We start from the raw sequence: 23390 nt of genomic DNA on the forward strand, positions 1-23390 counted from the left end.
GACAATGCCCAGAAAGCACACAGACGAGGAACTGTTTCTTGACTGTTAGTGGCCCAGGCCCAAGTCACAGTCTATCTGCTGCCACACGGGGGTGGGGGGTCGGGGAGAGAGGGGACAGGACCAGAGGGGCCTCAAGGTCCAGACTTGGAGGCCTGTGCTTCTGTGGGGGGCGAGGGAGGAGGGAGACGCCCCCGCTCCACGCTGAGCCTTTCCTGGCAGGGTGGTGGCTGTGCCCCCTCAGCTGCACAGCAGAGCGCGTGAGTCTTGGGTCCTCCAGCCAGGCGGGCAGCTGGCCCTCAGGATGGCCGCTTCTCGGGGGTCATCAGTCGCTCCACCTCCCGCATGAACCGCAGACACAACTCCTCCTGCCAGGGCAGAGCCACGCACTGCACGGCCACAGGCAGCCCCACGCTCTTCCTCATGGCCTGCAGGGGACACAGGCAGGCATCGGGATGGGGTCTGGCAGCTCCCCAGCCCCGCCCGGTCCTGGGGTCTTGCTCTCAGAAAGGCCGGTCGGCTCGGCGAGTGCTGACGCTGCTTCCCCTGTGTGGGCGGAGCCTCACCTTCTGCAGCATCTTGTCCCAGATGTCCCCAAAGTAGCCCCTGTAATGCTCCATCTGGGCCTCGTCCTCGGCGGTCACCGTGGTGACGGGCACCACCCCCGCAGGGAAGTCCAGGCAGTTGTAGAGCAGGGTGTAGCTGACAGCCCCTGGAACACACCACAGGGCTGCAGAAGGCTCTGGGCCTCAGTCAACCACTCTGCGAAATGGCGCCCTCCGGAGGCAGGACTGGGCATTGCTGGTGTTTGCAGTCCGCTTTGCATGCTGTTTCTATTCTCTTGGCTTATCTAAATCCCACCTGGATCCAAACACCCCCTCGCAAACTAGACTCTAACTCAAGACCCCCGACCTCGACAGTGCTGATGACAGGGGCTCATTCCCTCCTGGAGAGTCTCACAGGACTCCCGTCTCTCCTGCCAGCCAGTGTACCCTCCAAGGACGGGTCCTCCCCAGGGTGGGTGGGGTCCTCCACCAGGGCTCGGCTCGTTCTACTTCCCGGCAACCCCATAGGCACTGGGCTGAACACACGGAAGAGAAGGGACAGGCAGAGGTGTGGGGAGGAGGAGCAGCAGGTCTCACCTGTGGCCCTGCCTGCAGCTTTCAAGTCCAGAGCAGGGCCCAGCATGGGGGTCAGCAGCACATCCAGGTCCAGCGCCCTCCACTGGGCAATCACGGTGTTGCGGTACACCTGGGAGAGAGCGCTCAGGACTGGGGCTGGCTTGGCTCCAGCTCCAGCAGCTGCCCCTAGAGCTGAGCCAGGAGCTCCTCTGGGCAGGCAGGGCTGCTTCTCAGGCGCCAGCAGTTGTTCTACCTCCCACATGAACCACAGATGCGATTCTTCCTGCCAAGGCCACAGGCAGCCCCAAGGGCAAAGAGGCATCCAAGATGGGAGCCCCAGGCTGACCTAGTCAAGGCCAGGCATGTGCCCCAGTGGGTCGGGGAGTGGGTAGGGGAGTGGCAGGCCACCCTGGAAGACCAGGGGAGCAGCGGCTGACTCACCCAGCCCCAGCACCCTGCTCCTGGCCAGGAGCTCTGGCCTCACCTCAATCTCATGCTGCAGCTCCCAGAGCTTTCCAGCCGACCTGGGCAGGAGAGACGAGGTCACCAGCCGTGACGGGCACAGCACGGGGATTAGTAACACGGGGCTCCTGCTCCTGACTCCCACCCAGAACTCGCTTCTCTGTGGGCCCACAGAGTCCAAACCCTCACTGTCCAGAGGAGAGAACCAGGCCCCAGGGGGACTCCGGCCCGGTCACTCGGTGACTCCATGGCAGAGCCGAGACCAGACCAGGTCTGATTCCTCAGCACCCTCAGGACTCAGGAGAGGCCAAGGCTGTGGTGGTGAGATGAGACGAGGGCACGCACAGGCCGGCAGGGCCAGCGACGGGCAGTTCCGTCCAGCCAGAGCCGCTGACAGCCGGGCAGGACCCAGCGCAGCACAGCTGCGTTCCGATCTCGAAGACCAGCATCCCCTGGGTTCCCTATGTCCAGCACCCCCAAGCCCAGGTCAGCTTCTCCCTGGGCCTTTCCACTCCTGCCCTAGCAGCTCAACCCCCACACCCTCTCCTGCCCAGTCCTCTCCGCCTTGCTCTCCAGCCAGACCTCCGCCCCCAAGACCACTCCAAGACTCCACCTGCAGGCCACAGAGGGCGCGCCCCTGCCTGGGCCACTTCAGCCTCAGAAGCTGCTTCTCTGGGGTGCTCCCCGTCACAACCCGGGCCCCGCAGGAAGCACGGGGGCAGGGAATGCTCTTACCGAGGCACCATGTTGCTGAGAAAGGCTGCCAGCCTGGGGAGCTGCAGGACACACGCAAGACCAAGAGCTGCCTCAACCTCTTCAGCCAAGCACCAGCGCCTCCTCCCTCCCCGCTTCCCTGGGGCCCAGGTCCCAGGTCCCGCCCAGGGGGTGAGGGAAGGGAGCAGCTGGGGAGCTGCAGGGAAGGGGAGGCCAAGGAGAGGGGGGAGAGCGAGGGGCCGTGGGGTCCCCCGGGGCCGGCTCCAGCTCCCCCCAGCCCCTCACGCCCTCACCAGAGGCTTCAGCAGGAAGGCCAGCAGTCTTTTAAGCCAACGGGGCAGCTTCAGAATTAAGATCAGGTCCCCCAAGCAAGGGTCCACGAAATCACCTTTGCTGAGAGACAGAAAGCCCAGTCCAGGCGACACGATCCCAGCCAGGCTTCACCCCGGGCCACCTCCCTATTGATACTGATGCCAGCCCAGCCAGGAGGCATGAGATCCACCCATCAAGCTGCCTCTGGCTCCAGGTCTCAGGGATAGGTCTCAGGCAGCGGGTCCCAGGACCAGGGTGAGGAAGCCCCTTCCACACTGGGCTGCTGGGGCAGGGCGAGCTAATGACAGGCTGGGCTCTGGAGTGAGGAGGGGCCCAGCTCCCCCATAGGGGAGGCAGAAGAAGTGGGCATATGGCCTGAGGAGCCCCAGTCCAGTTGGGCCAGGCACATCCCTAGGAGGCACCTCTGCTCACCTGTCCTCTGCCCCTGCCAACCTCTAAGGCCTGGAAACAGCCAAGAGGATCAGCCCCCTACAGATGAGCTCTGCAAGGTTCCTTTAAGTGAGTCTGGCCCAACTCCCCCACTTCACAGGAGACAAAACAGAGGTCCTACTCGAAAGGGGAGACCTGGCTCAGGTCAGAGTCTGGAACCACAGCATGGTGTCCTGACCCCAACTCTCCAAACTGGATCTTGCGCTGTCTCCCATCTTTCCCAACAGGCACCTGCCCGGCCCACCACAACCAGCTCAGTTCAGAGCCGGGCTACGGATGCTCAGTCCAGCCTCCCAGGCCTCCCTGGCTCACCTTGCACAGCTGGAGGGACTGCAAGGCCCTCGCCCAGAACGCCCGGACTTTCCTGTGTCTAGCTGAGGCCCGTCCTGGGGGCCCACAGCACCCAGCTGCTCTCCCTGGGCCCACCCACTTTTCTGCCTCCCTCCCCATCCCAGACCCCAAAGGCCAACATCACTCACAAGTTCTGCAGGAAGCAGTGGCCTCCATCGCTGAACAGGCCCCCGGTCGACAGGGTCTCCAGAGCATAGGGAATGTTGCTTGGCAGGAAGGGAACCAGCTGCAGGCATGGACTGGGTCAGGCCCTCACCTAACAGCCCTGGGCTCCCGGGACCCAGGCGGCCCTGGGGATGGACTGGACCGACCTGGTCCTCAGGGGAGCTCTCCTGAGAGCCCCAAGGGCAACCCTCACACCTCATGGACACTTCCTGCCTGGAGCCACACAAAGCTGTCTCAGATGAGCGGCCAAAAGCTCCTGGCTATGGGCTCCGGGCCCCAGGGACCTCTGGATAGCTGTGCCGCTGGCCCCCAGAAACCGGCCCTCCCACATGGCAGAGCACAGGGCTGAGTCTGCCTCAATCACACGCCCCGGTTCTCCAGGTCGGCTCACACCATAGGGACACACAGGACCACAGTTCTCATCCTGATCGCGGCACAGAGACACAGGGCCCGCGGGCTCCCGCGGACGTACCGTGTGGCCAGCAGCCTCCAGGCTCTTCTTGGTCTCCAGCACGGCCCGCCTCATGGCAGGGGTGGGCATTGTATAGTTGTCACTCTCGTAGTACCCCACGCGCAGCGGCCGAGAGCTTCTGTAGACCTGGGGCAAACACTGGGGATCAGCACCAGTCCCTGCGGAGTCGCAGCCGGCACTCCCACGAGACACTGTCCCCTGGAAGCTGATCACCGGCAGCACGGGAACAGCCTCTCCGGATCAGACCCTTTCAGGAAACAGGGCCGCAGGAACTCGGAACTGGGCGGGGCAAGGACACCGAGACTTGAGCTACAGATGGGGAGGTAGAGGCCCACGGTGGGACTGGGACTTGCCCAAGGCCACCCAATGCCAAGTGACAAGGCTAGGTCAGGAGCCCAGACAGGTGCCTCCTGAGCCATGGCTTGCGGCCATCCGTCCTGGCTCGCATGATAAGCAGCTCCAGACCCCAAACAGGGACCTCACGACGGGAACCATCCTTACTCCGCCCAGCCCAGATCTGCCCACCTGCCCCAGTCCCTGGAAACGCCCAGGTCTGCTCCCCTGTCCAACAGCCCCTGGCTGTTCAAGGCACTTCTGGCTGGGGCAAGGGAACAGGCATGGATGGGAGAGAAACTCCGGGCCGCTGAGACGGGGCCTGTGCCGCGCAGCCTCCTGGCCACAACAGCCTGACTTCGCTCTGTCCACAGGCGTCTGCCTTGCAGCTCCTAAGCAATCCATACATCAGCACACACACTCTTCTTGTTTGTTCTCGAACACTCGCAAACAGTCAGCATCAACACTTCAACAGAGAGCATCGGGCAGCAGTTCACAACCTCTCACTTGGGAATCCTGTGCCCACCAGTCCTGAACTCCAGTGCCAACCATGGCCCCCCACTGAGAAACCCACCTCAAACCTGACCCCAGAGCCCCAGCGAACACCCCCACTCCATCCCTGCCACCCAAGACTCCACTGAGACTCTGCCGAGCCAAGGAAACACCAGCTGTGTCTGATCACCAGGCTGCTATGGTGGCCCCCAGGGAGCCAGGCGTCCACACTGCCCACAGGTCCCAGCTTGCTACTGGACACTGGAGACAGGCACGTGCATACTCTAAGAAAGGCTGATATTTACTGAGGGGCAAACACAGCTGAGGAGGCACAGGAGCAACACACACACACACACACACACACACACACACACACACACGGAGTTCTGGGGCTGGGAACTGGCTGTTCTAGAAAGCCTGAGAGTTTCCAAATGCGGCCAAGAGCTCCACCTGGTGGCCGAGTGTGGAATAGCCACTGATCTGGGCTGCCTTGGCCATTCCTCTAGAGGCCACCCCAACCCCAGCCCCATCCTTGCTCACCTCCTCCCTGAAGGGCAGCGGGGGCACGGTGGGGTCCAAGCGGAACATGTCCTCACACAGCAGGGCTCGCAGGCACAGCGCCAGGCTCTCCACATCCCGGGCCATGGGGCCCACGGAGAGCTGCACTGTGGGCCAGGGAGGGAGGGAAGCAGTGGGGCTAGGTTGGGGTGGGGACTGGGCAGGGGCCCAGGGGCAGGAGTGGCACAAGGAGGCAGGAAGTCAGACCCAGAGTGGCCTGGGGGAGAAGCGGGGGCTTTGGGGGGAGGTCAGGCCAACGCCCCCTCCTCCAGGCCAAAGGGACACAGACCTCACCTGCCACCTGTCCATAGACGCAGCCCTTCAGGCCACCCTTGCTGAATAGGAAACACAAGACATTGGCTACCGGAAACGGCGCCCTCTGCCCCTCTCCACACCCTCCCAGCAAAGCCCTGGGGAGGAATCCCTGGCTGGAGCCCAAAGGGGCTGGGAGCCCGGTACAGCCACACGGCCAGGCGCGCAGAGGCTTCCTCAGCCGCCATACCTGAGGCGGTTCCCAGTGGGCTTGAGGCCACAGATGCCACAGAAGGCCGAGGGGAAGCGGATGCTGCCTCCGATGTCGGTGCCCAAGCCCAGGGGGGAGCCTCCGGACCCAATGAGGGCCCCCTCGCCCCCCGAGGAGCCACCTGGGCTCTTGGAGCACTTCCACGGGTTCACGGTCTGGCCGAAGAGGGGGTTGCTGCAGTCATAGCTGGAGGAAGCAGGAGCAGGTCAGCCGAGCCCTGCCGCACCCCCCACCCCGGGGCCCTGCCCCACCGGCACCCCCGAGAGCAACCTGAACATGGACTGGGGGACGTTGGTGTGCACAAAGGGCACCGCACCCTGCAGCTTGAGCACCTGCACCACCACACTGTCACCCTCCGCCGGCGCCCCCTCGTGCAGGCTCAGGCCCAGCGTGGAGTCCTGGCCCTGGGGGGCGGGAGGAACAGAGAGACGCAATCCGATGAGGCAGGGGCCCTCGGCAGGCTGGGGTCCTCTCCCACCGGTGCCACAGAGGCCAAGGCAAGGCACACCCGTGGTGCCCGCTCGAGGCCTCCAGACATGGCACTGCCTCGGAGGGCGCAGAGCTGGCCACCGGGACGGAGGGGGGGTGCGGCTGGGGCAGTACCTTGTAGCTGAAGCATTCTTTGAGGCTGACGGGGACCCCGTAGAGCAGGCCTTGCCTCGGGGCCTGCGACAGCTGCCTCTCACAGTCAGCCAGGTAGGAAGTCACACAGTTGGTCTCTTTGTTCACTTCCCAGGCCTGCAGGAGGGGACATGGGCACCAGCGGGGGGAGTGCAGCTGGCCCAGGGTGCCCCGGGAAAGGCTGACCAGAGCCCAGAGCACAGTGAGCTGGGCCTGGCACCCAGCTCGCTGGGGACACTTGGCCCCAGCCTCACAATGGCCGTCTCTGGTTTTCAACACCCCCCCACACACACACACACACACATACACCAGGGCTGGGCATAACCAGCGCACTCAGGGGAGCAAGATCCCGCCTCGGATGCCCCTAAGCAGGCGCTCAGCTGGGAGGAGAATGACCACTGGCCACGCCCCTTCCTCCTCCAACCCACATCTCTGCGCAGCAAGGAAGACTGGAGCTGGTCGGGGCAGGCCCACCTCAGGTCAGCAGGGGGTCAGTTGCAGGGCAGGGCTAGGCCCGGACGCCAGCTTCCAAGGTCCAGCATGCTCCCCTCTGCCACCGCCCCCACACTGGCTCAGCCAAGATGCACCTGCTCCAAGAACCCTGGAGTCATAATCCAGTCACAGACAGGAACGACTGGCTGGCGGCAGTGAAAGAGACTGGAGTGGGAGGGCCAGGGCAGGACAAGGCACAGCCTTTAGGAAATGTGTGGGCCGCAGGGTGGCTTTGCTGTCCCAGGCAGGCAAGAGGTCAGTCTGTGGCCAGGGCGCTCCCCTGCGGCTCACCGGGAAGGGCAGCGCAGCGACACCAGGGCACAGCCTCTGCTCTCTGACAGCCGCCTCGCAGCCCTGCACACACCCGCCACGCCGCCTCCTCCTGTGACACGCGCTCTCAGGCACACACACGAGGCACACTCAGAGTGCACACGTGTCCTTCCTCCCTCCCCCACACATCTTGTGTTCTGCACTGAGGTTTGCAGACAGAGGACAGAGAGCCTGCAGGGGCGGGGGTGGGCTGGAGAGGAAGACAAGTGCTATTCCAGGAGGGCCGCACACATCAGTGCGCCCTGAGCAGCTGCTGGCCTGGGGGCTGCTGGGGGTGGAGGGTGGGCAGAAAAGCCAGGTCTGAGGACTGGACTTCTGGATGGCCATGGGGGGGGGGGTGTCCTGGGGGAGGGCAATGCGGGGCCAGACGAGGGGAAGGAACAGACCAGACTTGGTGGCCGACGGGGAGGAGGCGGGAGGGAGAGAAGTCTGGGCTGAGAGCCAGGCTGCCAGCAAAGACAGCACAGCCAGCACTGTGGGTCCTTCCTCCCTGGTAGGCTCTCAGCGGGACACACTCCAGGCCAGGTTTTCCCTGTAACCAGCGCAGAGAGCAGCGGGCAGGGGGTAGGGGGAGTGCAAGGAGGACCCTGGCTGGCCAGGGCAGCCTTACCTTTCCCACGTAGGTGAAGAGTGCAGCTTCGGGGGACAGCTCACCGCTGTGTAACTTCTGCACCAGCTGAGGCAGGGGCAGGGCCAGCAGCGCCTCTGAGCCCAGGTCGGGGTTCTGTGGGGGACACACTGGGATCAGTGCCCCGTTCCTGGAAGGCCCCATGTGCCTGCAGCAGGCACCAGGGTCCCCTGCCCTCAGTCCTCAGGAAAACTCAAGCAGAAGCTGTGCCCAGTGCAGCTCTGACGCCAGAAGCCTGGGCAGACTCTGGCCATGCCTGGTCAGTGCAGATACCGCTCCAGCGGCCTTGGGACCAGGAGCTGGGAACTCAGTCAGGGTCTCCCATACGGACGGCAGGAGGGACCCAAGTACTTGAGCTGTCACCTGCTGCCTCCCAGGGTACGCATTCGAAGGAAGGTGGACTCTGCAGTGGAGCCAGGACTTGACCCAGGCACCCTGATACGGGATGCAGGCCTCCCAGGCAGACTCAACGGCTGCACCCAATGCCTGCTTCAGGCTGATTATTAACCCACTGCAGACACCTGTCACCGTGGCTGCCTACTGCATTTCACCACCATTCCCACTGCACAAAGGAACAGAGAAGTAGGGGAAGCAGTAGTGGATGGCCCACGTGGGAGACCCTAACAAAACTCCTGGCTCCTAGCTTCAGCCTGGCTCAGCCCTAGCCATTGCAGCTATTTGGGAAGTGAATCAGGGGATGAAAGATATCTTTCTCTCCCTCTCCTTCTCTCTCTCTCCTTCTCTTCTCTGTAAGTCTGACTTTCCAACAAATAAAATAAAAGTCTTTAACCAACCAACAAACAAAAAAAGAAACAGAGGAGCAGAAAGAGGAAGGGGGTGGCCTCCAGGAAACGAGGGTGCTCTGCCCAGACAGCACGGGCTGCCTGCCCATGGACTGCCCCCTCCCCGCCACACGCCCCCGGTGGAGGAGGGCAAAAACAAGAAGTGGCCGGGTCTGCAGCTGGAGACCACGGCCAGAAAGGGGAGGCTTCCATACTCCTGGTGCAGGTAGGGTTGCCCTGTGCCAAGCACCGGAGGGGCATGCCCAACTGAACAAGTAAGAGTGGAGATGGTGAGAATTCATCTAAAGAAAACAAAACAGGGCGTGGTGAGCGGGTGGCGCCTGAGCCTGCGAGCAGGAAGAGGTCTCCGAGGGAGGAAGGCCCTTGGGCCCACACCTCACTGCCAGCCTCCACGGCGCTCGGTGAATCTGGGGTCAGCGCCTGCCTGCCAGCACCAGCCTAATTCCTCCTCAGAGGTCCCACCCGCCAGTGCTCACGACCTCACAGCCACCACGTCCCACTCTCCCCTCCCCCGTGCCAGCCCGAGGGCAGCCGGCAGCCCCCTTCAGCTCTGCCTGGACATGGGGGCGCTACACTTTCCCCTGGGTGCCCTCCTGCCTCTCCACCACTGCCTCTGCCACTCATGCACCAAGTCCACGGATTTGTCCTGAGCACCTACTGTGTGCCGAGGAAGACACCAGGAGCCCACATTCAAGAAAACCAACAAGTCGCACACGACAGACAGGTCCTGATGAGTGCGAGAGCAGGCCATCCGTTGCGAAACATGGAAACCATACCAGGCCCACTGCGACAGGCGGGCGGCCGTCTGATGTCCCAGGAAGGAGCAGTCAGGTGTGGGAGAGACAGAGATGTTCCCACTCCTCCGGCTGCTCCTCCTCCCCTCTCTAAGGCCGGCAGCAGGTCTTCCCGCTCCTCTTCCATCCCCTGCTCCCCCTTAGGCCCCAATCTCTCTAGGCCTTCACCCAGCCGCACCCAACCGAGCTCAAACCAGCGTCCTGGGCTACTCCTGTCCCCTGCCCAGCCCTCTGAGTGCACAGCTTCCCCCACTTTGAGCTCCCTCACTTGGGAGTGCACCGATTCCCAAGTTCAGGTGACAGGACATGGCTCCTCCCTCCTCTCCCCCCTGCTTCTCCTCACTCAGTGAGTTCTCTAAGTAGCCTGGGCAATGGCCCCTCTCCCTGCCCTCTATCCAGACCCTCATCTCGCCTTTTCCTTTTCTCCTGGGTCACACGGTGCCCTAATGCTGCCCCACCCCAAGCCCGGCCCTCTAAGCCCCCCTTCCAGCGAGGGCCAGCCAGCCCAAAGCCCAACCCGGCCTTGCCCCTTCCTGAGATACCCATCAAGGGCAAGCCACAACTCCACCACTGTCTCTTCAGTCTCCTCTACAATGCCCCCCCAAATGCACCACGACCCCCCACATCCACCACGTCCCCAGAACAGAACAGCCCTCTCCACACACACACCCTCCCCCACCCCACCCCACCCCACAGCCTTTGCATCTAATGTCCTCCATTGTAGGAGCACGCCCCTGAATCTGTCACAGTGATATAACACCTCCCTGGGATTTTTTAAAAATACAATGAGCTACAAAGAAGAAAAATACGGGTCCATGATCTCTCCTCAAATACACCAGAAATCCCTGCTGATTTTGTTTAAAAAAAAAAAAGTATATAAAATGAAAAGTGAGTATGTCTCTTACCCATGCACAATCCTTTTTCTGAAAATGAAACCACAGTTAACAGTTTCTGATGAACTTTTTTTTTTTTTTTTTTTTTTTTTGGACAGGCAGAGTGGACAGTGAGAGAGAGAGAGACAGAGAGAAAGGTCTTCCTTTGCCGTTGGTTCACCCTCCAATGGCCGCCGTGGCTGGTGCGCTGCAGCCGGCGCACCGCGCTGATCCGATGGCAGGAGCCAGGTGCTTCTCCTGGTCTCCCATGGGGTGCAGGGCCCAAGCACCTGGGCCATCCTCCACTGCACTCCCTGGCCACAGCAGAGAGCTGGCCTGGAAGAGGGCAACCGGGACAGAATCCAGCACCCTGACCGGGACTAGAACCCGGTGTGCCGGCGCCGCAAGGTGGAGGATTAGCCTAGTTAGCTGCGGCGCCGGCCTTCTGATGAACTCTTACAGTTAAAAACAACAACAACAACAACAACCAATATGGAGGTGCAGGCATTTGGCATAGTAGTGAAGAGGCTGCTTGGGACAGCTGCATCCCGTATCTCAAGTACCTGGACCCTGATTCCAGCTTCCTGCTAATGCATATCCTGGGACACATCAGGTTCAGGTAGCTGGGTCCCTGCCACCCACATGAGAAATCTGGTTGCCTACCTAGATCCTGGCTTTGGCCTGGCCCAGCTCTCGCTGTTTCAGGCATTTGGGGAATGAACCAGCAGTTGGAAATCTGTTTTTCTGTTTTCAAAAATTTTTTTAAAATTTTAATTAAAGCCCAGCACCGCGGCTCACTAGGCTAATCCTCTGCCTTGCGGCGCCGGCACACCGGGTTCTAGTCCCAGTCGGGGCGCCGGATTCTGTCCCGGCTGCCCCCCTTCCAGGCCAGCTCTCTGCTGTGGCCCAGGAGTGCAGTGGAGGATGGCCCAAGTGCTTGGGCCCTGCACTCCATGGGAGACCAGGAGAAGCACCTGGCTCCTGGTTTCGGATCGGCGCGGTGCGCCGGCCGCAGCGACCATTGGGGGGTGAACCAACGGCAAAGGAAGACCTTTCTCTCTGTCTCTCTCACTGTCCACTCTGCCTGTCAAAAATAATATATATATATATATATATGTTTATTCTGGTGCAAAAAAATTTTTTAAAGATCTATTTATTTGAAAGGCAGAGTTACAGAGAGGCAGAGGGAGAGGGAAAGAGAGAGAGAGGTCTTCCATCTGCTGGTTCACTCCCCAGATGGCTGCAATGGCCAGAACTGTACCAAACTGAAGCCAGGAGCCAGGAGCTTCACACGAGTGCAGGAGCCCAGGCACTTAGGCCATCTCCCACTGCTTTCCCAGGCCACAGCAGGGAGCTGGATTGGAAGTGGAGCAGCTGGGTTTCCAACTGGCGTCCATATGGGATGCCAGCACTGCAGGCGGCAGCTTTACCTGCTACACCACAGTGCTTGCCCCACAAAAATTTTTGAAACCCATGCAGATGTTGGATCATGAAAAAGTTCACAGAAAATATGCATTATGAAAAACCTATGCATGCACCAAAATAAACATTAACTTTTAGTACCACTTTCCCCACAATCTTTTTGAAGTATACTTATTTACAGCTGTTTATATTTATTCTTCTTTACATGGAGGAGTTATCCTATACAAACAGTACTGCATTTTGCCTTTCTCATCTCAAAATAAAAATAAAAACTGTGCCTTATTCTTCTCTGATTATATAAACAGATGTTCATTGTAATACACACACACAACTTAAAGGGATGGAGAAGAAAGTGAAAATCTGGCCGGCGCCGCGGCTTACTAGGCTAATCCTCCGCCTTGCGGTGCCGGCACACCGGGTTCTAGTCCCGGTCGGGGCGCCGGATTCTGTCCCGGTTGCCCCTCTTCCAGGCCAGCTCTCTGCTATGGCCAGGGAGTGCAGTGGAGGATGGCCCAAGTACTTGGGCCCTGCACCCCATGGGAGACCAGGAGAAGTACCTGGCTCCTGCCATCGGATCAACGCGGTGCGCCGGCTGTGGCGACCATTGGAGGGTGAAGCAACGGCAAAGGAAGACCTTTCTCTCTGTCTCTCTCTCTCACTGTCCACTCTGCCTGTCAAAAAAAAAAAAAAAAAAAGACAAAAAAAAAAAAAAAAAAAAAAACAAAGAAAGTGAAAATCAGTAGAGTCCACCACACTGAGATAACTGTCTCCGACAGCCTGGTCCCCTTCTCCCACCTCACTGCAAGGTGTCCACGAAGTCCCTGCCCGCATCAGCTAGGCCTTATCAGCACACTCCCTCCATTTTCTCTCCCCCCCCCACTTTTTTTTTTTTTTTTTTGACAGGCAGAGTGGACAGTGAGAGAGAGAGAGAGAGAGAGAGAGAGAGAGAAAGGCCTTCCTTTGCCGTTGGTTCACCCTCCAATGGCCGCCGTGGCCGGTGCGCTGCAGCCGGCGCACCACACTGATCTGAAGCCAGGAGCCAGGTGCTTCTCCTGGTCTCCCATGGGGGTGCAGGGCCCAAGCACTTGGGCCATCCTCCACTGCACTCCCAGGCCATAGCAGAGAGCTGGCCTGGAAGAGGGGCGACCAGGACAGAATCCGGCACCCCGACCGGGACTAGAACCCGGGTGCCGGCGCCACAAGGCGGAGGATTAGCCTACTAAGCCGCAGCACCAGCCCATTCATTACTTTTTTTAAAAAATTTATTTATTTGAAGGCCGGTGCTGTGGCTCAATAGGCTAATCCTCCGCCTGCAGCGCCGGCACATGGGGTTCTAGTCCCCATCGGGACGCCAGATTCTGTTCCAGTTGCCCCTCTTCCAGGCCAGCTCTCTGCTGTGGCCAGTTAGTGCAGTGGAAGATGGCCCAAGTGCTTGGGCTCTGCACCCCATGGGAGACCAAGATAAGTACCTGGCTCCTGCCACTGGATCAGCGCGGTGCGCCAGCTGCAGCGCGCTGGCCATGGGGACATTGGAGGGTGAACCAATGGCAAAGGAAGACCTTTCTCTCTGTCTCTCTCTCTCACTGTCCACTCTGCCTGTCAAAAAATAAATAAATAAATAAATCTAAAATAAATAAATAAATATAATAATAATAATAAAGTAATGAATAGCAGTTAGCCCAGAGGCAAAACACACAGATGAGATAGGAAGATCCATTCTCCTGCCACACCACACCCACCAGCCAAATGGAGCTTCTGGAACATGGTGCCGCTGGGACAAGCAGCCTGTTTGAGGGATTCTCACTCCTGCTCCCCACACGGCTCTGAGAGCCGCAGAACTCAGCTGGCTGCACGGACAAGCACTGGGGAGCAGCCACGGACAAGCACTGGGGAGCAGCCACAGACAAGCACTGGGGAGCAGCCACGGTCTCCAGGCTGAGCCAGGACTCAGCACCAGGATCCCTGAGGGGGGACCTCCAGAGCTCAGCCAGCTGGGACCACACCCTGGGACCAGCACCCCCTTCCTAACATCTCTTCCCTGGAAAAAGCTGCGGTGCCCTACTGGGCACCTGGGTTCTGGTTCCAGTTCTGGCCCAGCTCAAAACTCAGGAGCTGCAGCTGAGCATTTGCTAAGTGCACTTTCCCATGACTCTCCTTTCTCCCACTTAGGTACACCCTCCTGCCTCCTCCTATCCCCATCCCCCCAATGCCTTCCCACCTGGCGGGTCCCACACACACCCACAGCAAGTCCTGCCTTCGTCGCACTTAAGAACAGCTGCCAGAGTTCAGCATTCTGCTTTTCATACACCTGGAGGGAAGCCTCTCTGTTCCAAACGCCCCCCCCCCCAAAAAAAAAAAAAAAAAAAAAAACACCTACACACAGAGGTGATCCCAAGGCAGCACAGGAAGAAACGCCCTGCCGACAGATCAGCCAGGCAAGGGAGAGAACTAAACCTGCTAGAGCAAGGGGCTTGCCAGGGGCTGGACCCGACAGCCTGGACAGCTGAGGAGACTTCCATTCTAGCCCTGTGCACTTGGGCAACTCTCCAGCTTCCTCGTTGGACTGTCATGCACACAGCAGTGAGCTTGAACTCTACCCTCTGCAGAGTCCGTGGGCTATCGTTCCGGAATTCCAAAGTGCTAACTCTTGCCTCCTATTGGCGCTCGCGCTAGCGACCAGTCAGGGACCTCGAGATTCTGTGGCCCGGAGTTAAGCTCCTCTCTGATCCGGCGCGCGACGGCTGTCCCTTTTGCTTCGTTCCTCCGCACGGTCCCACCCGCACCAGGGCAAAGCCAGGTTCTGTGAAGTGACACACCTGCGCTACTCGCCCGCCCGCCGCCCGCCTCCGCGCCTGTGGGTGACGGACAGTACCGCTTGGGGTACCCGCGCTCGGGCCCCGCGCCCCGCTGTCACCTGGAGCCGGAAGCGCTGCGCAGCCTTGTCCATGGTCTCCAGGCCCGCTCGCTGCCTCTGTCGCGCCCGGGCTGCCGCGCCCCGCGCCGTCCGCCGCCCCGACCAGCGCAGGGCCAAGGCCGCCGCCAGGAAGCAGCAGACCAAGGCAGCCCCGGAGGTTCCGGACAGCGCGGCGCACAGCTCTCCCAGCATGGTGATCTCCCGCCGCCGACTGCAGCGGAGAGCGACTGATGAAGGAGCAGCACGCGCAGCCCGCCCGCCAGGCAGCAAAACCCGGCCTGGAGCAGCCGGGGATTGCACACCCGCGCGCGCGCCTGCGGAGGCTGGGAGGGGTGGGGGAGGGCGTGGCGCGGGCCGCCGGAGAGCGCGCCGTTGCCAGGCAACCGGCCCTAGGCCGGCGGCGCTCAACGGTCAAGGTCATGCCCGGCGGCCAGGCTGGGATCGCACCCAGCGGACTCCCGGATTTGGCCGGGCCGAGGCGCCAGGGCGTGCTAGGCGCTCGCCTCGCAAGGGCACCCTCGGAAACATTAGCGTGGCAGCGGGTGGACGCCACGGTCTCCTTCCCGACCTCTGTCCTGCGCGCACGCCACAGCCCCAATTCCCGGGACAGGCCGGCCCAGAGAACGGGGAGCAGGGAGAGTGGCCTCACGGACCTCATCAACCTCCGTGAGCACTTTAACAGCATCTTTCATGGAGAAGCGCCGGACACCCACCGCTCCCGGCGCGCGGCTTCCTGGCCACTGGGCGGGAGACAGACACAGGAAGTTCTGGGGCGCCCCCCCCCACCTCCCCGCTGTCCCTTCTGGTCCCCCAGCCCCGGGACCCGTGTCTCTCGCCAAACAGCACATCACGTGTCCTTTTGCTCAACCACTTTCCGCCGAAGTGGCCTCCCTCCCAGGCTTCGATGTCTTGGGTTTCTTTTTTTTTTTTTTTTTTTTTTTTTTTTGACAGGCAGAGTGGACAGTGAGAGAGAGAGACAGAGAGAAAGGTCTTCTCCTTTGCCGTTGGTTCACCCTCCAATGGCCGCCGCGGCCGGCGCGCTGTGGCCGGCGCACCGCGCTGATCCGATGGCAGGAGCCAGGTGCTTTTCCTGGTCTCCCATGGGGTGCAGGGCCCTAGCACCTGGGCCATCCTCCACTGCACTCCCTGGCCACAGCAGAGGGCTGGCCTGGAAGAGGGGCAACCGGGACAGAATCCGGCGCCCCGACCGGGACTAGAACCCGATGTGCCGGCGCCGCAAGGTGGAGGATTAGCCTAGTGAGCCGCGGCGCCGGCCTGTCTTGGGTTTCAAACCTGGGAAGCAGAAGGACCCCCTGGCAGGGGACCCTGGGGACCGGATGCGCTTCACTAATCAACACACACCCACTCCTAGCCAGCTCCTGCTCACGGGGCCTTGTGCTGTTCTCTGGGTTACTTCCCAGACACCTGATGAAAAATATATTTTTATTCTCATTTTTACTGATGAGGTAACCGAGGACAAAACAGACTAAACGACTTGTATGGATCCCACAGGAAAGCTGAGTGGGGATTCAAACTCAGGACTAATCCAAAATCATTGCTCTAGGCATCAGGCAGGGGAAGTGAGGCCCTGTGGGAAGGAGCACAGGAAAATGCTGTGGCCTGGAAACCCTGCCCCAGAGCCATGGCAGGCTGGCCCTGGGCCACTTCACTGGATTGGCATATATTGGTAAAAATCAGAAGAGTTGTCATGCCTACCTTACAGAATTGGCATGGGGGTCTTTTTTTTTTTTTTTTTTTTTTCTTGACAAGCAGAGTGGACAGAGAGAGAGACAGACAGACAGAGAGAAAGGTCTTCTTTTTGCCGTTGGTTCATCCTCCAATGGCTGCTGCCGCCAGCGCATCGAGCTGATCCGAAGCCAGGAGCCAGGTGCTTCTCCTGGTCTCCCATGGGGTGCAGGGCCCAAGCACTTGGGCCATCCTCCACTGCACTCCCGGGCCATAGCAGAGAGCTGGCCTGGAAGAGGGGCAACTGGGACAGAACCCGGCGCCCCATCAGGACTAGAACCCGGTGTGCCGGCGCCACATGGCGGAGGATTAGCCTATCGAGCCGCGGCGCCAGCCGGCATGGGGGGGTCTTTTAACAATGGTGCCTAGGGGCTGGCACGGTAGTACAGCGGGAAAGCCACTGCCTGGGCATCCCATATGGGCATAGGTTCTAGTCCCAGCAGCTCCACTTCCGATCTGGCTCTCTGCTATGCCCTGGGAAGGCAGTGGAAGATGGCCCAAGTCCTTGGGCCCCTGCACCCATGTGGGAGACCTGGAAGAAGCTCTGGCTCCTGGCTTTGGATACGTGCAGCTCTGACCATTGTGGCCATCTGGGTAGTGAACCAGCAGATGGAAGACTCTCTCTCTCTCTCTCTCTCTCTCTGCCTCTGCCTCTCTGTAACTCTTTCAAATAAATAAATCTTAAAAAAAAAATAGTGCCTTGTGTAAATATTTGTTTCATTTTAAACAAATTTAAACAAGACACTTTAAGGGAAAACTATAGGAATTTTTTTTTTCTTAAAAAAGATTGCCAGATTGCCCTACATGTAACAACACACACACAAGATTTATAAAATTGTCCTGGATTTTTTTAAAAAAAGAAAGTATCAATTCTTTTTTTTTTTTTAAGATTTTATTTGAAAGAGTTAGAGAGGTAGAGATAAAATGATATAATGATAAGGCCGGCACTGTGGCTCACTTGGCTAATCCTCTGCCTGCGGCGCCGGCACCCCAGGTTCTAGTCTGGTTGCTCCTCTTCCAGTCCAGCTCTTTGCTGTGGCCCGGGAGGGCAGTGGAAGATGGCCCAAGTCCTTGGGACCCCGTAAGAAGCTCCTGGCTCATGGCTTCAGATATGGGCAGCTCCGGCCGCTGTGGCCATTGGGGAGTGAACCAACAGATGGAAGACCTCTCTGCCTCTGCCTCTGCCTCTGCCTCTCTGTAATTCTGCCTTGGAAATAAAATCTTTAAAAAAAAAAAAAATGTGAAAGAGGGTCTGGCACTGTGGCGCAGCAGGTTAAAGCCAGCATCCTATATGGGCACCGGTTCTAGTCCTGGCTGCTCCACCTCTGATCCAGCTCTCTGCTATGGCCTGGGAAAGCAGTGGAAGCTGGTCAAGTCCTTGGGCCCCTCCACTCGTGTGGGAGACCCTGAAGAAGCTCCTGGCTCCTGGCTTCAGATTAGCTCAGCTCTGGCTGTTTGTGGTCATTTAGGGAGTGAACCAGTGGATGGAAGACCTATCTCTCTCTCTGGTTCTACCTCTCTCTGTAACTCTTTCAAATAAATCTTTTTTTAAAAAAATGTAAAAGAATGTCAGCTTCTTAACCTGCTGAGTTTTTTTTTTAAATGCAATACGCATGGTGCACATGCACCAGTTTATGTACAATAAGGGAATGGGGAAGGGGGAATTGAAATAATACAGAGAAAACTCAACAGTAGTCAGGATGTGGTGGAACCAAGTAGTGGTTCTCACTTCATTTTAGCCAAAAGGCCAAGAAGCAATCGATCTGTGGTTTTCTAATGGAGGATGTTCTCTTGGTCTGTAAGAACAGCTCTGGAGCAAAGCAGCTAGTTCTCCTGTTAGTAGACAAGCGCTATCTGCTGCAGAGACACCAACTCCATTTCCAGCTGTGCAGCTCTGGCTGCTGCATTGACTGGCTGCCCATCCAATTGCAGTCTGACCTGCCTCATTGACAACTCTGCCAACCATAGTAGACTCTCATTAGTTTTTAAGTTGTGGATGACTCTTTTTTAAAATACTTTTTTTAATATAAAGGTAACAAGTTTCATATTTCATATTATGGTTTTTAAGGTATGTCTCTTAAAATGTGCCACAGAACCAGCCTGCTCTACCACTTTCAAATTAAAATGATTAATGTTCTCAGTCTTTTTTTTTTTTTTTTTTTTTTTTGACAGGCAGAGTGGACAGTGAGAGAGAGAGACAGAGAGAAAGGTCTTCCTTTTGCCATTGGTTCACCCTCCAATGGCCTCCGCGGCCAGCGCGCTGCGGCCGAGCACCGCGCTGATCTGATGGCAGGAGCCAGGTACTTATCCTGGTCTCCCATGGGGTGCAGGGCCCAAGTACTCGGGCCATCCTCCACTGCACTCCCAGGCCACAGCAGAGAGCTGGCCTGGAAGAGGGGCAACCAGGACAGAATCTGGCGCCCTGACCAGGACTAGAACCTGGTGTGCCAGCGGCACAAGGCGGAAGATTAGCCTAGTGAGCCGTGGCGCCGGCCTATGTTTTCAGTCTTGTTTTTTAAAAAGTACTTATTTGAGAGGCAAAGAGTCCCCATCTACTGGCTCACTAAATGCCCACAATGGCCAGGGCTGGGACCAGCTGAAGCCAGAAGCCAGGAATTCAATCCAAGTCTGCTATATTGGGTGGCAGAGACCCAACCACTTAAGCCATTACCTGCTGCTTGCCAGGGTGCATCAATGGGAAGATGGAGTCTGAAGCCAAAGCCAGGTATGGAACCCAGGAACTCTGATATGAGACCCAGGCACCATTTGTTTATAAGATTTATTTGAAGGGCAGAATTAGAGAGAGAGAAAGGGAGAGACAGATCTTCCATCCTCTGGTTCACTCCCCAAATGGCTGAATAGCCAGGTCTGGGCCAGAACAAAGTCGGGAGCCAAAAGCTTCTTCCAGGTGTCCCAGGTGGGCAACAGTAGCCCAAGGACTTCAGCCATCTTCCACTGCTTTCCCAGGTGCATTAACAGGGATCTGGATTTCGAGTGGAGCAGCCAGGACTCAAACCCACACTTGCATGGGATGTAGGCATTGTAGGCAGCAGCTTAACCCACTATGCCACAACACCAGCCCTGAGACACGGGCATCTTAAACCCTGGACCAGATGTCCACCCCTGTTCTCAGTCTTGACTCCTTCCTTGGGCAGTTCATCGTTCACAACAAGCATTGGAATGGCCTCGGCTGACAGCTTCACCAGAGAGGTACGAAGTCCACCCCGAGCGAGCACATTGCAGCACCAGGAGCGGCCCATGGAGAGATGGAGCGCCCATCTGTGGGGAGCCTTGAATGTCTCAGAAGCACGGAGACCCTGAGGGCCTTGAGTCAGCCTCCTGAGCTTATTTGGGAGGGGCCAAAGCCTTGTGTTTCTAAGTCTTCAGCCTGGATGGATGCCTCCAACCCTAATCAGCACTGATGGTCTTTTGAGAGGTACATGTCCCTAGACCTCAGTTTCCCTAGAAGAGAACTGAGAGAAAGCCCTTGTGCAGTGGGTCTTGCACCTCACTCCATGAAAAAGGTTCTGGGCCTCGGTTCATCCTTCAACCTGCTGGTTGGCTGCAAAGTAGCTCAGGTTTCCTTTATGTAATAGGGGAAGCATTGTTCCAGATGCCCTCTCTCTTTCATGAAGAGGAAAACAAGACCAAAATTATGTGGAAACTCTGGTCGGTCCTGATGCTTAATCTCCAAGTTTGCAACCTGTTGTGAGTAGGGCCAAGATGTGCTGCTGTTGGGACTCCACTTACGAAGCGTTCACCGTATTTGCTGTGATGATGGCTTCTTTACTCAGGAAATTCCTGGAGCGGCGGTGTTATAAAATCAGATTTTATTTGCCAAAAGGATCTGGGGGTTAGGAGTGGGCTTGGAGGCCAAGGCAGCAAGTCCTGGGCTGAATCTAGTCACAGTGGGCAGCCACTTCGCTCCTGTAAGGGGAAACCTCCACACCCTCAGCTTTCTGATATCCCGTGCTTCCATTACAGACAGCCTCGGATCCCTGCCTCTGCGCTACGCGACGCTTCCGCTGCTGTGAGCCGGGGAAACTGGAGCAAGTAGCAGGCCTCGGGTCTGCCCTAGTGGCTCTCGAGAGCTAATGAGGAAGGAAAAAGACGTGCATAGACCAAGAAACGAAACAAGAGACAGGCTTTGGTGGAAATGCTGAGACCCTGCGGCTTGGACCCGAAGGCCCTTAGGTACGGATTATGGGCCTTGGGCTGAACAGCCCTGAGGGAAGCGAGAGGATTAGCCCTTGATTCTGGAAGAGGATTGTTTGGTAACTAGGTAACCAGTAACTAGAGTGCCTACCTTGTCTCTCTGTGCCTGTTTCCCTACTTGTAAAATGAAGACAAAGGTACTATTGTAAGAGTCACACAAGTTAATACATGTAACACAAGGCCTGAAGATAAGAAGCAACCCATCAGGTTAACAATAGTAAGCACAGACTCAGGAACCAGAGTGCTGACGTTCAAATCGTAACCCCGGCTGCTTGCTATGCAACCTTGAGTCAGCTGCCTTAACCTCTCGTGCCTGAGTTCCCTTACCTGTAAGATGGGGCTAACACAGGTGACTACCTCGCAGAATTATCAGATTACACAGGAGTATCAAGAACATGAAGCAAGTCCATTCAAGGACAGAGCTGAGACCAGCACCTCACCATTGTAGAGCTAGCTCACTTGCTCACTTTATTTTGGGCAGAGATGTGATGCAAGGCTCCCAACGCCTGGGAAAAGCAGGAGTGTGGAGGAGGCTGGGGCGGCAGGCAGGAGGCTGCGGACCTGGAATGGAAGAGCAGCAGGCTGCGGATGACCCGGTCGGGGGAGGTTTCAGGGCTCACTCTGAGTTATCGGGAAGGCATCGGTGAGGTAAGGGAACACCAGGGCACGCTGTGAGCCTGGCAGCGCGTCCCGTCCGTCTGTCCCGTCCCGCCCTGCACTGCTCTGCTCCAGCAGAGCTGGTTTCACACACAGCCCCTCGGGCGCACCCTGTGGGTTCCCTTGACAGGATCAGGGTCCTCCCCAGTTAGCTGGTGACCTCAGGCTTGTCATCCTTCTGTGGAGTGGGAAGACAGGTAAGACCGTCCCAAGCTCCCTCGGAGGTGGCAGAGGACAGCTTGCGTGAGGGAGCCTCTCAGGCCCCAGAGGGTTTGGAAATCCGTCTCAGTTCCAGGGGTGCCAGAGTGACGGCTCTGCTCCTCCCTTTTCCCTTCTGCCAGCCCTTCCCAGGGGCCTGCTGAAGGGGCGGGGAGAGGGAGACGCGGTCTTGCTTTACGGAGCTGCCACGGGTGGAGCCTGTGTCCCCCTCCCTAAGCTACTCACCAAGGAGGCCGTGAGAAGGCGGGGCTTTGCTGGCAGGTGATAGGGTGAAGCCTCAGGAAGGGGCCTCACGACCTATGCAGGGTTTCAAGGGAGCTGTTCGCCGCCCCTTTTGCTCTTTTGTCCTTTGTTTCCTCCACCAGTTGAGAACACAGAGATCGCTCCTGTCTCCATGGGAGGACCCAGGAGAACACGAGTTTCCCCAGACACAGAATCTGCCGGTGCCTCGACCTTGGACTTGCCGGCAACCAGAACTCTGAGAAATCAACTTTCCCTCCTGACTGCATCACCCAGTCTCCAATATTTGGTTATGGCAGTGGACTAAGAAGCTCGCAGCCCTGTGTGTGAGGCGGGCACCACACTCCAGAACATGGCCATCTCTGGGGTCCGCGAACGCAGCTTTGTCTGGGACCCCCAAGACACCCCTGAGTTTGAGGGTACTTTCTCTCCTGCGGGAAATTAATTGCATACTGATTCCACAGTCCGCCATCCCTACATTTTGCTCTTTGCAAAGTAATTTTGTAGCTCCTCACCCAAGAAGTAGAATCTGTCTCCCCATCCCTATAAATCTTTGGGACTTGCTGTAACCCATGGAAAGTGTAGAAGAAATTAGGAGCTAGTCCTTAGCCTAAGCTGCCAGAGAATTATTTTGTTTCTGTCTCCTGAAACCCTGCCACTGTCATGAGCAGAAACCCAAGGTAACGAACAGAGAAGGAGCAGGGCCTGCCCAGCCCAGGCGCCCCCAGCCAGGCCATTACCAGGTGAGACAGCCACCTGCCCTCAGGTACCTGCTGAGCTTGGCCTGGCTGCTCCAATCCCAATCCAGCTCTCTGCTATGGCCTGGGAAAGCAGTAGAAGATGGCCCAGGCCGGCGCCGCGGCTCACTAGGCTAATCCTCCGCCTAGCGGCGCCGGCACACCAGGTTCTAGTCCCGGTCGGGGCGCCGGATTCTGTCCCGGTTGCCCCTCTTCCAGGCCAGCTCTCTGCTGTGGCCAGGGAGTGCAGTAGAGGATGGCCCAGGTGCTTGGGCCCTGCACCCCATGGGAGACCAGGACAAGCACCTGGCTCCTGGCTCCTGCCATCGGATCAGCGCGGTGCGCCGGCCGCAGCGCGCCGTCCGTGGCGGCCATTGGAGGGTGAACCAACGGCAAAGGAAGACCTTTCTCTCTGTCTCTCTCTCTCACTGTCCACTCTGCCTGTCAAAAAAAAAAAAAAAGAAGATGGCCCAAATGCTTGGGTCCCTGCACCCACATGGGAGACCCGGAAGAAACTATTGGCTCCTGGCTTCAGATCGGCCCATTTCTGGCAGTTGTGGCCATCTGGGAAATGAACCAGTGGATGAAAAACCTCTCTCTCTACCTCTACCTCTGCCTCTGCCTCTCTGTAATTCTGCTTTTCAGATAAATAAATATTTTTTAAAAGATAAAGAAAGAAAAACAAGGAAACAATTTTTGGTTAACCAGAAAAAAAATTTTAATTCCTAGAAGATAGAAAGCAGTGATATC

At 58.1% G+C, this 23390-nt stretch overlaps 2 protein-coding genes across 3 annotated transcripts in view; both read right to left on the reverse strand.

Annotated features, from left to right (window-relative positions):
- Positions 1-22: 22 nt before the first annotated feature.
- On the reverse strand, positions 23-15134 carry FAAH (fatty acid amide hydrolase). The gene is made up of 15 exons (XM_002715123.6): positions 14827-15134; positions 8004-8117; positions 6554-6688; positions 6221-6354; positions 5930-6136; positions 5722-5762; positions 5410-5534; positions 4045-4170; positions 3536-3633; positions 2588-2687; positions 2316-2356; positions 1603-1642; positions 1140-1248; positions 564-709; positions 23-425 (listed from the first exon to the last, which is right to left on the reverse strand). Exons 1-15 carry the CDS (start codon positions 15016-15018, stop codon positions 297-299), a joined length of 1737 nt encoding a protein of 578 aa, XP_002715169.6. The 5' UTR covers positions 15019-15134; the 3' UTR covers positions 23-296.
- Positions 15135-20386: 5252 nt separating this feature from the next.
- Positions 20387-23390, reverse strand: part of NSUN4 (NOP2/Sun RNA methyltransferase 4) — a 54675-nt gene continuing 51671 nt past the window's right edge. Inside the window, exon 6 of one of the 2 annotated variants that reach the window (XM_089300736.1) lies at positions 20387-21348. In XM_089300736.1, coding sequence (XP_089156862.1) covers positions 21243-21348 — 106 coding nt within the window. In that variant the 3' untranslated portion in view covers positions 20387-21242. The remainder of the gene's footprint in view (positions 21349-23390) is intronic. The other variant, XM_089300735.1, reaches the window with a different exon arrangement.

Source organism: Oryctolagus cuniculus, chromosome 7 (genome assembly GCF_051225735.1).
Source record: "Oryctolagus cuniculus isolate XC-2025 breed Fujian yellow rabbit chromosome 7, ASM5122573v1, whole genome shotgun sequence".
NCBI classification, from domain to species: domain Eukaryota; kingdom Metazoa; phylum Chordata; class Mammalia; order Lagomorpha; family Leporidae; genus Oryctolagus; species Oryctolagus cuniculus.